The 15,093-nt window shown below is 39.8% G+C and overlaps 1 protein-coding gene across 5 annotated transcripts in view; it reads left to right on the forward strand.

Moving 5' to 3' along the window:
• Positions 1 to 15,093, forward strand: part of TUT7 (terminal uridylyl transferase 7) — a 72,751-nt gene that overhangs the window by 46,168 nt on the left and 11,490 nt on the right. For 3 of the 5 annotated variants that reach the window (XM_006139843.3, XM_006139842.3, XM_027776307.1), the window contains exons 20-28: positions 119 to 232; positions 403 to 480; positions 1,099 to 1,276; positions 5,266 to 5,313; positions 5,643 to 5,734; positions 9,044 to 9,159; positions 10,286 to 10,611; positions 13,549 to 13,625; positions 13,976 to 14,039. In XM_006139843.3, the coding sequence (XP_006139905.1) occupies positions 119 to 232; positions 403 to 480; positions 1,099 to 1,276; positions 5,266 to 5,313; positions 5,643 to 5,734; positions 9,044 to 9,159; positions 10,286 to 10,611; positions 13,549 to 13,625; positions 13,976 to 14,039 (1,093 nt within the window). The remainder of the gene's footprint in view (positions 1 to 118; positions 233 to 402; positions 481 to 1,098; positions 1,277 to 5,265; positions 5,314 to 5,642; positions 5,735 to 9,043; positions 9,160 to 10,285; positions 10,612 to 13,548; positions 13,626 to 13,975; positions 14,040 to 15,093) is intronic. The other 2 variants (XM_014592568.2, XM_014592555.2) reach the window with 2 other exon arrangements.

Below are 15,093 nucleotides of genomic sequence, written 5' to 3' on the forward strand. Positions count from 1 at the left end.
AAAAAAAAAAAAAAAAAGGTGATTTTTCTATTAGTTCTCCAAATAAACACCTTCCTTTAAGTGGCAATGCAATGGCAACTAACTTGGCATCTTGCCCTTGTTCTTTGTTTCCCCCCAGATGTGTGATATCGGAGATGCATCTAGAGGCAGCTTATCGTCATATGCATACACTCTTATGGTGCTATATTTTCTCCAGCAGAGGAATCCACCCGTCATTCCTGTCCTTCAAGAGGTATTAGTGACAGAAATTGTGCTTTTCATCTGTAAAACGGGGTGATTTCTGAACCTCTTTCTTCTTTATAACCTGTGGGTCTGTAGTTAAATTTTTAACTTTTCCTAGATGTGCTTGTAACAATGCATTCAGTTTGTCATCCATACTAATAATTTAAAAATTAATTTCAGATTTACAAAGGTGAAAAGAAACCTGAAATATTTGTTGACGGCTGGAATATTTATTTTTTTGATCAAATCGATGAACTGGTACGTATTTAAAAGTAAATGTTTTCCTACATCCTTGACTAAAAATTAGCTATTTTCAGCTGTAGTGTAGTCAGCCATATATATTATTGCTTGTTATATTTATTTATATTATCGTAGTAAAAAACTAGGATTTACAGATGTTTCCTGTGGAGTAAAAACACTTCTATTAAGCCAGGTGAATTCCTACGGACAACGTCCAGTAGTTCTTGAACACCTAATAATTCCAAATGGTTGAATCATTTTGTTACAAATGAATGAATATTTGTTCTATGATCTTTATACTGAGAGTTTGGAAAGGCTTTTACTGAGTAATAGAGACCAAATAACCACCGCATTAGCCAGGCTCTTAGAATTTATCTCTGATTCTTCCACTAACGTGTTCTGAGGTTTGACATTGAAAAATTTTAACTCTGTCTCCAAGTCATAGAGTAGAGATTAATAAATTTATGTAGATGATATATTAAAATGTGGGGAGGGGAAGTTACATAATTATATTTTTATGTATTTGAGCTCTAGTTAGTTAGAAATAAGTTTACATTTACTCCCTCTGGTGTAAATGATATTGTGCTTGACATTTTACTATAGAGAGTGACATCCCTTGTTTCCATCTATTTCTAGCCAGCCTATTGGCCAGAATACGGAAAAAATACAGAATCTGTTGGACAGCTATGGCTGGGACTTCTTCGTTTCTATACAGAAGAATTTGATTTTAAAGAACATGTTATCAGCATCAGGAGAAAAAGTCTGCTTACAACTTTTAAGAAGCAGTGGACCTCAAAATATATTGTTATTGAAGGTACAAATAAAATCACACTTGTAATTGAATAGAATATATGGACCGACCAGTAGTTAAGGCAGCTGAATCCCATGTGACCAACTACCTGGCTTGATTCCTGCCATGGCAGCTCAGAGAACACACTAGGCTCATGTGCACGCATGTCCAAAATCCTGAAAGGAGAAGTGGAGGAGAAGGAATTGTGGCATGACCATCCTCTGTGAGGTGCTTCTTCACATTCCCTCCCCCTTCCCCATCCAGTAAGCACATATGTTCTCTAACACATTTAAAAGTCACATACACATATACGTGTGTGTGTGTATAAAGTACACATGTGTGCGTGTGTATATTTTTAATTGAATAAAGTGTATAGTCTGAATTAGGAGAGCATTGCCCTTCTTTAACAGAGATCTTCCCGAGAACTGTGAGCTGCAGCTTGAGATGTCCTGTGCAGGCCCATTACTGCCCACAGCAGGCCCTGTCGCCTGTTTCCTGCCCAAAGATTGTTTTCCAAGCGACTGATGCCCTCACTGAGGACCTCTCACATACCTTACAGTCTCTAGTGCTTCCTACACAAGGACTTGAAGAATGCCACTAAATGCATTTTCAAGATCTCCATTTGTTGTTGGTGAAGTTTACCTATAAGTAATTGTATATATGTTTGGACATTATTTTGACCATGTGGAAGCCTTTTCTTTTTCCTTTGAATGCAAGGATCTGTTGGAGCCACTGATTTTTATAGTCTGTTTATTTTTATTTATAGAATTTTAATTTTAAAAAGACAAAGTGAAGTTTAAATGCTTAAAAATGAACTAAGAAATAGCTTAAGAAACATTTAGTTGATTTTGACAGGACTTATTTTGTTGTTTAATATACCTATATCACATAAAAGTAATATGTGTCATTTTGAGTTATGCTCTCATTACTTCTGCCTGTTGGCACTATTAAAATACTGTGAGTGGGACTAGCAGATGACATAGTGGTTATGTCGCTGGACTACCATATGGCCAACCATGGTTCGAGTTGCAGATCTGGTGGCTTCAAATTCACACCGGGCATGTGTGCATGCATGCCCAAGATCTCAGGAGGAGAAGGGATTGTGTCATGTCCGTTCTCACTGGGGGTGATTTCTCGCCTTTTTTCTCTGTCTCTCCAGCAAGCACATGCACCCTACAATAATAATAACCTCCCCTAAAAAAATCCTTGAAATACTGTGAACATAATGAAATCTACATCACTGTGGGTCATAGAAATGGTTTTGGCTTTGTAGGATATCATATGTCAGAAACATAAAACTTTGTTTTATTCTTTGTATTATCACAATGGGTTCTTATGGTCTGCCAATTAATTATCAAGGTTCTGTTGTTGTTCTTAGTTTTGCTGTAGGGCACATGCACTCATCAGAGACAGAGATAGGGAAAGTGACAAATCACCCCTTCCAGGGATGGCCATGCTACAATCTCTTCTCCATTTGCCTTTTGAGATTTTGGCACTTATGCACATGTACCCAGCATGATTTTCGCAGTGGGTCTGGGACTCAAACCATGCAGCCACCCTTGTGGGATCTAGCCACCTTGACCACCACGCCCAGCTGGCCCTTATTAATGTTTTGTTTTTCATTTTCAAAGTCTTATTGTCTACTCTTTTTAATATCATTTTCAGATGAGCTATTAGCAATCATGATTATATAACCAGCTATTCTGTATCGAGACAGTTCAGCAGTGGTAGTAGTAGTATTTGGTTTTGTTTTTTAATTTGCCAGAAGGTACATATATTAGCCAGAGGGAGAGGGAGAAAGCACCCCCTACCAGGGCATAGTCACATCACAGTCCCCTCTCTATTTCTTCAGTCTATTGGAATGGACACATGCCTGGTGTATTTTTTAATCCACTGGACCTGAGATTGAAACCATGAAGTCAGCCATGTAGAATCCAGCTCCCTTAGCCACTAGGCGACAGGGCTGGCCCAGTAGTAGTGTTGTTAAGTTATGCAATAGCTGACATTATAGTATCTGAGCTCTACCAAGCAACCAACCAAGATACCTCTACACACACTACATAAAAATCACCATAAGAAAACGTGACCGAACTAAGAAGGTAGCCTAACAGCAGTTGTTCTATAGGGTTAAAGGGAGGGAAGGGCCCCATATTCCCACAAACCGTTAGTCGAAGTCCCAGTGTGATTCACCTCATTATTGTGCAGAAACAAAACTAAAAAGTAGTGGGTGCCTCTTCTTACTTCTTTATACCTTTCGTATGTTCTATTTACATTCAATTCTCTAGTCTTCTCAATGAGAAAATCCTCAAAAAAGAGCCATCCACTTTTTTCCTTTGCCTTCTATTTTTTTTTAATTGCTAGAAGGCACTTCACTTACCAGAGAGAACGGGAGAGTGAGAAAGCACCCACCCGTGGTATGTCATCATGCCACAATCCCTTCTTCATTTCACTGTCCTGCTGGGAATTGGGGCACACCCACATACACTCACATCTGACGTGTTTCTCAAGCCACCAGTGCCAGGATTCAAACTTTAGTCAGCCATGTGCAATCTAGCTCCCTTAACCAGCAGGCTATAGGGCTGGCCCTTATTTGCCTTCTTGAGTATTGTTTTAGGCACGTGAAGGAAATGATTAAATAGCTACACAGAATTTCTAAATTATGACTTTTTGTGTGTATAGTATTTTAGATATCTACAAAATAATATTTGGATTTAGAAATAGTGCTTTTATCCCTATTTATTTCACAAGAGAGGTTATTCACAGCTCACATATTATACATTATACATAAGCATCCTTTCATCATTCCCAACACTTTCTGAGTCATCTGACAAGTAATAGTCTAAAGCACACGATGTAAATGTAGCTAGGACATTTGAGATGCAGACATTTAGGATGATGTGAGAGTCTTCATATGAAGCTTCTCCTGAGAATTGTATCTGAAAGTCATAACGATTGGCATGTCATTGAGACAGGTATATGGAAGGATCTTCAAAAGTTTATGGAAAGTGTATGTTATAAAAAAACTATGCATGAATTTCAGAGTTTTGCACCAAATTGAATTAGTGCTTTAATTGCATTTCCCATGAACTTTTAAAAGTCCTCTTATAGGTGTCTATTTTAATTTACAAACATGTTTTAATATCCAAGTTTAATTACTTTCTGAAATAATTTTTAAAGAGACTCATTAGCAGAAACATTTGGTGCTAAAATGTTTTAAATATATTTGTGACTTTTATTTGCATCTAAAGCTAGCATCATTACTTAGTAACAGGCTAATTGTGTCTTCTCCAAACAGTATATTGTTCAAGATTAGGCAACTTGTCATAAAGAACAGTATGTTTTTGTTTTGGGTTTTGGTTTTTGTTTTTGGAGAGGTTTCTGCTGTAGGGCACCTGCACTCGCTAGAGAGACAGACAGACAGTGAGAAATCACCTCCCCGGGGGGATGGCCACACCGCAATCCCTTCTGATCCATTCTCCTCTTGGGATCTTGGGCACACATGCACACACGCACCCAGCATGAGTTTAAGTCACCGGGTCTGGGACTCCAACAGCGGTCATCTACGTGGGAGTCCAGTGACATAGCCATTACGCCATCTGCTGGTCCCCAGAGAACAGTATTTAAATATAAAACATCTTTTTAAAAACTTTTTTACATTATTGCCATAGGACATGTGCACTCTCTGGAGAAAGAGACAGAAGTGAGAAATCACCTTCATAGGGGCTGGCAACACTACAATCCCTTCTCCATTCTCCTTCCAGGATTTTGGGCATGAAACACCTTCTTTGCCACTGTGCACTTTTGGGAAATGTTTTGTGTTATATTTAGTCATATATATTATTAGAATGTGTCAAGGATTTTAAGCTTACTTAAAAATAATCATGTAACACTTTTACTGTTGATAAACAATTTAGCTGATACTTCCTTGTTATATGGACAATGTCATTTATTGGATGAATATTGATACTTTATATTTAGATACTTAGTTACTCTCCTTATTTTTATCTTCTTAGATCCCTTTGATTTGAATCATAATCTTGGAGCTGGATTATCAAGGAAAAGTAAGTTACTTAATTCATGAATTTTTGGTTTTGCCATAGGGTGCATGCTGTCACCAGAGACAGAGAGAAGAAAAGTGAGAAAAAACTTCCTAGCAGGGATGGCCACGCCACAATGCCTTCTCCCCCATTCTCCTCTCAGGATTTTGAGGTGCACACACACATGCCCAACGTGATTTTCAAGTCACCAAGTCTGGGACTTGAAACATGGTCAGCTGTGTGGGTGACTAGAGCCATAAGTATCGTGCCACCTACTGGGCCCATTGTAAATTTTAACGTAGTTACTTTTCTATTTAATCATTCTAATTGAGTTTTTGTTCTTTTCTTCTTAGTGACAAATTTTATAATGAAAGCTTTTATTAATGGTAGAAGAGTATTTGGTATTCCAGTCAAAGGACTTCCCAAGGACTGTCCCTCAAAAATGGTAAGTATCTTTTGGAAATACAAAAAAAAAAAAAAAAAAAAAAAAAACATTTTAAAAGCATGTGGTTTGTAAACATCCTTTTTTGAAGAATTATTTTTTATTTAACTTTATTTATTATTTTATTTTGACCAGAAAGGGACAGAGAGAGAGAGAGAGAGAGAGAGAAGGAAAGCGAGAAAGCAAGCTGCCGGGTCTGAGATTCGAACCGCAGTCAGCCATGTGGGATGGGAGTTCGGCACCCTTAACCACAGCAACACTTGCTGGCCCCTGCACACATCTTAAACACATAATTTGTACACACTACATCAATAATAACTTAAACATTCTGAATGTCTGGTGAATCTAGCTAAGAATGTTATAATGATTGTAATGAAAATGATAATGCAAAACAGTTTCTAAAGACTTTTTTAGAAAACATTTCCCTATTCAAAGGCCATTTATCAGGAGAACAGATGGTAGTGGCAAGAAGTAGAGTTTGAATGGAAAATTAATAATCTTGGTACATTACCAAGGAAACACATACCAACACTTTATTAACTTTGAGTATGACAAAGAAATACACCCCTAAGCCTTGCAGTAGCTTCTTACTAGAGAAGGTGTGGGTTTAAGTTTGTTGAATTCTTATTTTCACTTTGATACTTTCTAGTCTTTGTTATCTATGCCAGCCTTTGTAGGTGACATCACTGTTTCATCAACATTCAGTTTCATGCCATCCTTAACCAAGCTCAGTTGTATATATCTAAGGACCTTCCCTCTCTTGTAAGTTTAGATCATTTAGTCTGCTTGCAAAAAGTGGTAAATCCTCTTAATGAGACTAGTATAATGACCATGCTACCTGTATTAAAGAACTATCAGGTTTTTAGGGGACCACACTCCTTGAAAACAAAACAGTTGTATTTAAAAATAGCAAGAGGGGACCAGCAGTTGGTGTAATGGCTATGTTGCTGGACTCCCATGTAGTCGATCGCAGTTTGAGTCTTAGACCCAGTGGCTTAAACTCACACCGGGCGCGTGTACATGTGTGCCCAAGATCCTGAAAGGAGACTAGAGAAGGGATTATGGCATGGCCATCCCGCCGGGCAGTGTTTTCTCACTTTCTGTCTCTGTCTCTGTCTTTCTGGCAAGCTCACGCACCCTATAGTAAAAACCTCTCCAAAAAAAAATAATAAAAATAGTAAGGGATGGGGCCACCAGATGGTATAGCAGTAATGTTGCTGGACTCCCATCTGGCCAACAGCTTTTCAAGTTCTGAACCCGATGGCTTGAAGATCATGCCAGGTATGTGTGTGTCTTTGTGTCCGTGCGTGCGCAAGAGCGTCCAAAATCCCTGAAGAAGAGTGGAGGAGAAGGGATTGCGACATGACCATCCCCCATGGGGGGATGATTTCCCACATTCCCTCTCATTGTCTATGTCTCTTTCTAGGCAAGCAAAAGTATCCTAAGATAAAAACCTCTTAAGAAAAAAAGGCAAGAGAAAAATAGAGACTAATGTGATGTTTTAATATGTGTATACAATATGAAATGATCAAAGTAAGCTAATCAACATATTCATTACCACAGTCATTTTTTGGGTGTGATATTTGAGATTGTCTCAGTTATTGTGAGATATATAATAATTATTATCAACTGTAGTCAACCTGCTTTGCAGTGGATCTCAACCCTTTTCCACCTGTTTAGCTGAAACTTTGTACTCTGACCAACAATTTCCCATCTCGCCCATCCTTATAAATAGACCTGTTAAGTGAACTTTTACGAACATGGCGGCACATTCTGCGTTCTATTATATGAGGGAATTTCAAAAAGCTCATTACAAAAATAGAATTAAAATGCAAGTTTACGGACTGGCAGGTGGTGTGGTGGTCGAGGCACTGGACTCAGTTCGAGTGCCTACTGCACTTTGCATCCCAGACTTGCTTTCTCACTTTCCTTTTCTCTCTCTTTCTCTGGTAAAATTTTTTAAATAATAATAAAAAAATTAAATAATTCTCTTTTTTTCTTTAAGAGAGATTTTTTTTCTGTAGGGCACATGTGCTCACTGAAGAGCTAGAGAGACAAAAAGCAAGAAGTCACCCATGGGGGGGGCCACGCCCCAGTCCTTTCTCCTCTAGTCTCCTCTCGGGATTTTGGGCACACTTGCACATGCTCCTGGTGCGAGTTTTAAGCTGCTGGGTGCTGGACCCAAACTGGTTGACTGTATGGGAGCCCAGCAATATAACCATTACGCTACCTGCTAGTCCCGAAAAATTAAATATTTTTTTTTTAAATGTACAAGTTTGTTTCAGAGCAAAATGTACAAAGTTTGTTTCAAAACAAAAAAAAAAAAAAAGAACCATGCATCATTTTCTCATAATACACATTTCCCATTAACTTTTTGAAGGCCCCTCCATCTTACACCTGACTTGTGCTAGATATTGCTGTGGCAGTCTTCTATGCAGTGCTTCTGAAACTCTTTCAAACAAGTCACCTGAGTTTGTTAAAATGCAGATTCTGATTCAGTAGATCTGGGGTGAGACCCAAGGTCATGCGTTTCAACAAGCTCCACGTAATGTCGGTGCTGTTTGTCCCCACTTTGGTAGCAAAGTGGCTAGAACTCTGACCATTCTTTCCTTTCTTCAGTTACTTTTCCTTTCAAAGTCACAACAAAACATAGCAACAAATAAGATTTTCCTTTCTCAGTAGAATCTGCAGAATGCAAATCATGTTCCTCTGTTTATTAGGTTATTGCCTTTTCATTTTCAGAAAAAGTGAAAACTTTGTACCCAGTTCTCTCCACATCCTGGGGAAGCCACCTGTCAAACGAGGCTGTGTGACGCTCTTAGAAGTGTGCTTATGCCTTGAACAGCACACTGTATGACTGAGAAGAGTGAATGCAAATGGATTTTGGCAAAATCATCCTGAATTAGGCCTCTTCATGGTTTAAGATTTTGTGTAGAATTAAACAGTAGGAATAATATTTTAAAATAATGATATGTCAGTGTTGTGGGGTAAGAACACTGTTTAATATCTGGTTAGTTTTTGTGTTTTGATCCAACATTAATAATTCAAGCTTTTAGGGGCCAGCAGTTGGTGTGTTGGTTAAGGCAGCTGGATCCCATCCCAACTCAACTATGTGGTCAAGTTGTGGACATTGAAGCTTGAAGAGCTCACAGGACATGTGTGTGCTTACCCAAAATCCTGAGAGAGAATGGAGGAGAAGGGATTATGCAGTGGCTACCCCCACCCCCAGGGGGTTGATTTCTCACTCTCTAAAAAAACAATAATAATAAAATTTAAAATATTTCAAGTTTTCATATATTTATGTTCTTGTAGGAGTACTTTTTTGATCCAGACGTATTGACTGAAGGAGAACTGGCCCCAAATGATAGATGTTGCCGAATTTGTGGGAAAATTGGACACTTCATGAAGGACTGTCCTATGAGAAGAAAGTAAGTAAATGTTCAAAAGAGGTGGTTTTGTTTTTATTTTCTTATTGTCTCAGCTTTTTAAATAAGATTTTATGGTAATAGGGAAAATAAACTTGTATAAAATCCAGCAGTTCTCAAATAAATTTAAGGGTGTTTATTTAAGTTTATTTATTTACTTCTTCCATGAATGAGGGAGAGACAGACAGCACTCCCAGTAGCGTCCCCATGCCATGATCCACCCCTTGTCTGCAGTCAGCTCCACCTAATGGGCTCACGGTACTCAGGAGGCATCCAAACCGGGCCGGAACTTTTCCATGTGGGATTGTCATCCAGTATTGTGTTTTCACACTGCATCACTGTCTGGCCCAGGGATTTTTTGTTACTGTTTTTTTTGTTGTTGTTGTTTTTAAGTAAAAATGAAGTGTTTTAATACATAGCTTTAAGTGCAGACTAAGGTTGACTCAGGTATGCAAGTGGTTTCCTCCAGGCCTGGTTCCCTTCCCTAATTTTGGTCATGGCCCTAATCATTAATCAACCTCTCCAACAGGGACAAAAATAAAAGAGGGAAATAAAATTCTTCCCTTACACAACAGTAAGTTCAAATAATTTCAGTCAGTGAATAATCAAATGAGTTCCTTCAGGATCTCAGTTACTGTACAATGAGTGAGGGGTGGCATGTTGGGCTTTATATTCTTCGTTTACTGAGCTTTAGGCCTGATTTGTACTCGGTTTAAACTTGAAATAACTCACAATCTAGAATCTAAGGAGCATTTTTGGCACTTTTTAAAATACACATTCTTGATTTAAATAATAGTCAGTGTCACGTAGGGCCAGAAAGAAGAGAAACACTGTAGTCCTAAACCCTGACTGAAGCAGCTTCTTAATAGGGAAGATGGACTTAAGTTTACTAAGTTATTTCCCTTTGATGACATCTATCCCGTTTCCTCCTGATCTTGGAGTTGAGGGACTTCAGAAGGTCTGTGGACAATCAGATTCAAGTGCAAAGTTTATTTTGGTGCAGATTGTTTTGAAGACCATGAATAATTTTTCATAACCTGCATTTTCCATGAATGTTATAAAGATGGCTGCCGATTGAGTATCTTGTTGGTTTCTGTGTAGATGACTAATGTTACGTCTTCCACTGCAGGGTGAGGCGGCGGCGCGATCAGGACGATACTGTGAACCAAAGATACCCAGAGAACAAAGAAAAAAGAAGCAAAGAAGATAAAGAAATTCAAAACAAGTACACAGAAAGGGAGGTATCTTCAAAAGAAGATAAACCTTTGCAGTGCACACCTCAGAAAGCCAGGCCGGTGAGGGCAGCCGTCGATGTGGGCAGGGAGAAGATGCTCAGGCCACCAGTGGAAAAATGGAAGCGACCAGATGACAAAGACTTACGGGAAAAGCGTTGTTTTATTTGTGGAAGAGAAGGGCACATTAAAAAGGAATGCCCCCAGTTTAAAGGCTCTCCAGGTATGGACACCTATCACACCTTGATGTACACACTACCATCTCAAGGGAAATCTCTTTTTTAGAGTTCTTTACTATTTTAATTATATTTATCTCTTTAACAAAAAAAAAAAAAAAATTATTCAAGAAAGATTCTGCTTTTAAGAAAGTGAAATCTCTCCCACCACCCCTTTCATTCTGATCTGCTCTATGTCTTAAACACCTACTCCTGGTCTTATGTAGAGTCTTATGAAAGCTATTCAGTAAGCTTTTCTAAAATCGCCAGTGAGGTGAAATGTAGGGGATATAGCCTCACTGACCCTAAAACAATCTGCAGCTTGAGCTTCATCCTCAGTCTTCTTCCTTTTGAGAGCAAAGCACTACTGGAGCTGTGTGTGGGGAAGGGTGCGGGGCAGGCCAGATTGCCCCAGGACACCGTACCACGTGAGTAGGTGAGCCCCTCGCATTTTTGTTAAACAGGCGTGGGCACACACACAGAAATGAGAATAGAAGGAACATGCTGCTTAGGAAGCAGAGGTCGTATCTGCAGAGAGGATTGTGAGGCATTTCTTGAAGAGATTCGATCATTTTCATTTCTGTGAGCATGAGCAGTCCAAGATGAGGAAAAATATATCACCAGGCAGTAGTGCAGCATCGCCCACAGGTCAGCCTCACCACTGTAGCCTGCACTGGGTGACACTGCTACTCAGCACGAGGCCACAGCCACGTGGGAGGCCCAGGTTCAATCCCCAACCCACCTTAAAGCCTGGGCACAGTAGCGTATGCCACAGTCCAGGCTGTTCAGGATTGAGCAAGAAGATTGTCCCATAGCAAGACCCTCTTTAAAAAATAACTAAATCATAAATGTTAAAGATTATCCACAATCTTGGCCTTTTGAGCAGTTAGAGTAGCCGTGTTTACTAATTGGGTAGTGTCTGTTGGGGGCACCCTTTTAAGTCTTAGTAAAGGTACCTTTTATATGTATTATAATGTATGAGTTACAAAGCAGTGTGTATACTCACACTTTGCTTCCTAGAACAAACCTGTGCCAGTGGATAGAATTTGATAAGCATAGAAGAAAAACCCTGAGGAGTAATAATTTTTTTATTAGCTAACCTCTTGATACCCTCAATTGTATATGCTTGCAGACAAACACAGAAGAAAGTCAACGCTGCTTTACAATTTCCTTCAAACATTCTAGCGTTTACAGTTTTGTAACACTAATAACTTCTCTTCCATTTTGTTTTATCATTTTTAGTAATATAGTGTATCTTTTTTTTCTTTTCTCTTGTTTTTTTTTGGGGGGGTGTTTTTTTTCTTTTTTTTTTTTTTTTTTTGACTAGAGGGTGTGTATACTCAGCAGAAAGAGAAAGAAGAGTAAGGAGAAAGAACCCCACAATGGGACATGGCCACACTGCAATCCCTTCTTCCCTATTCACCCTCCCAGGATTGTGTGCACATATACCATACATGCCTGATGTGCTTTTCAAGCCACTGGGGCCAGGATTTGAACCAGTCAGCCAGCCATGCATCGGGCCATAGAGCCAGCCCGTTAAGACAGAAATTTTATATTTATATTTTTGCATAGGGCACATGCAAGAGATGGACCCAGAGAGAAGGGAAGTGAGAAATCACTGCCCACGGAGGATGGCCACGCTGTAGATCTCTCCTCCATTCTCCTCTTGGGATTTTTGGATAGGCACACACATATGCCCAGCATGTTTTTCAAGCTGCCGGATCTAAGATTTGAACCACTGAGTTGGCCATGTGGCATCCAGCACTTTAACCATCATGCCACCTGCTGGCCCAAGACAGAACATTTTTAAATTTCTTTATTTAAGGAATTATATATGGATTGAAATAGATTTAAATTTTTATCCATTGTTTTTTAAATAATTCTTAAACGTTTATGGAAGATAAAGCTTTGTCTAGCTCACGTGGCCAACTCAGAACTTGAGCATGACATGGGACATACACCAAAGTAAAATAATCTTCTTTGGTGATTATAAGAGGAAAATATGCTTAAAAGAAATTAATTCAGTGTTCTTCTATACAAAAATGCACCATAACTTTTCCGACGGCCCAGTATAACTAACAGTTGCTGGCATTTATGGAGTGTTTATTATGGCTCAGGCACTGTTTTAAGTACATGGATAATTTCAGTTTTTACACTAGCCCATTAGATGTATTAATATCCCCAATTTACAGGTGAGGAGACTATAGACGATATAGATAAGATTTAATATGTTGATATTGTCCCAAAGTTATTATTCATAAGAACTCAAGGTCTGTACTTACTGACAGCGTGAAGGTTACCATCATGCTCCTCTTGGTACAGCAATGTGGCGTTCCCCCGCTCAGGTGGATTTCTTCTCTTTAGCTAGTAGCACGCTTCGTGTCAGTTACTTGTGAGGTCTCAGAACAGAGCAGTGTTTCTGGCAGCCTGAGGGGACAAATCAGAGCGAGAGGGTCTTTCTGGTGGCAGAGGTATTAAAAGTGCTCATCTGGGGCCAGCAGATGGCATGGTGGTTAAGGGCCCTGGACTCCCATGTAGCCAACTGTGGTTTGAGTCCTGGACCTGGTGGCTTGCTCTCTCACTTTTCTTTCTCTCTCTCGCTCTCGCTCTGTCCCTCTCTGGCCAAATAAAATAAATAAATAAATAAATTTAAATAAGATACTACACAGTAAAGTAAGGCATCATCATATAAAAGTGAAAGAAGGAAGGAGTGGCGATAGTCTGGTGAATTTCCTTTGGCAGCAATTAAAAAATCACCAGTTTCGTCCTTTCTAAGAATTACACTGTCCTTTCTTATTTCTTCAAATACATTATTACTTTGGCCACACAGTGTTCCGAGTGGAGCCTCTGTCATAACAGTAGGAAAACTCTCTGCAAAGATTTCAAAATAGGACTTCTGCTTTCAATTTAAAGTAGGAACAAAAAGTACAAATTTCTTTCTCTAGGTGTATCTAAATCAGATTGTGAGTTTGGATCCCCCTCTTCACCTAGCCCTTTGAGACCAACTGGCCCATTTGTTCAGGTAAACCCAGCTGCAAACTGAGAAGGAAGCCTCTCATCTGTCCATTCAAGTAATGCTTCCTAAGGGCTCGTGGCTCTGGGCCGGGTCTCGCTAGTGCTGGGCAGCCCCAGCCCTCCTTCTGACCGCCCCTCCTCTGAATGCTGCGCACATGCAGATATGAGGCTTGCCGGGCACTGGGGGCAGGGCCGTGCATCAGTTCTCCTGCAAATGTGTCTTGCTTTTGTATTAACTTGCAAAATTCTGCCACCCACATGCCTAATTTCAGCTCTCTTTAGATATGGTTTCAGTTTTAAGGTTGTTTCTGATGCTCTTCCCTTCGGTTGTATAAACCAGTCTATTTCATTTTTTAGGCAGTGTTTTTACATGAAGACAAAAAGAGACAAAAAACAACAATATTTTTGAGTCCCCAGTCAGGTATGTGGGTTTTAAGAAAACAACTATGTGTTATTTTATTTACTGCATTACTTTACCACATGCCTTCTGAGACTCTTCCTTTAAATAAGTGGATTTAACAGGGATTGGACATCGGAATCCCTTGGGGGACGTTTAGAAATAGTGGCCCTGCCTTTACTCTCATTTCCTAAATCTGGTTCTTCAGTGGTGAAGAGTGGGCCTGTGTGTTGGGAAATGTTCGAGGTGATCGAATACCACCCCTGCATAGGAAGCACAGCCTTCAGTTATCTATTCCTCTCCTGTGCTTTTTGTGTCTTAAAATTGCCGTTCTCTCTCCAGCAGTGTGTTCTATGGAGATTATTTGCAATGCTCCAAAGCATTGATAGAAAGTAATTGCTAGCTACCTCTCAGTTTCTTCATTTATTCATTCCTTCAACAAGTATTGACTACAGTTCCACCCCTCCCCTACAAGTACAGGGCACCGGCCTCAGTGCTAAAGATAAAGCAGCAAACACACAAGGCCCCTTCTCCTACTTGCTCTTTCTTATGGGACACACGCAGGTAATTTATATGCCAGCAGACGCTAAGATACAAAGGAAAAGAGAGTGTTAGGTGGGGGCAGCCTCTCCTTTAAAGTAGTGCTTAAATAAAACATCTAATTAAAGGAAGGAGCACTTCAGAGGAAATTGGAGTTTGACTGTTACATGCAAAGCCGAGAGCTTCTTGTCCAGCGTCACTGAGGCAGGGTGGCAGGAGATGAAGGAGTGAGGGAGGGGTAGGAGGTGAGGTCAGAGTGGACAGGGCTGGGTTAAGACATGCCTTCAAGCAGTGATAGGGACTGGAATCGTTTTCTCCAAGTGAGATGAGAAGCTGTTGGAGGGCTTCAAGCCAGGGTGTGATGTCCCTGAATTCTGTTGTGAAAGGTGCACTGTGGCTGCCGTGTAGAAGCCAGTGTGGGAAGCTTAGAAAGCAGCTCAGAGGCCACTGCGGTCATTCAGGAGCGGTAATGACTGCTTTTGAAGTGGCATCAAATCTCATTACAATTAGAAGTCAAAAGATAGGGGGATTGAGGTTA

This window comes from Tupaia chinensis, unplaced genomic scaffold, assembly GCF_000334495.1.
Source record: "Tupaia chinensis unplaced genomic scaffold, TupChi_1.0 Scaffold000007_1, whole genome shotgun sequence".
NCBI classification, from domain to species: Eukaryota; Metazoa; Chordata; class Mammalia; order Scandentia; family Tupaiidae; genus Tupaia; species Tupaia belangeri.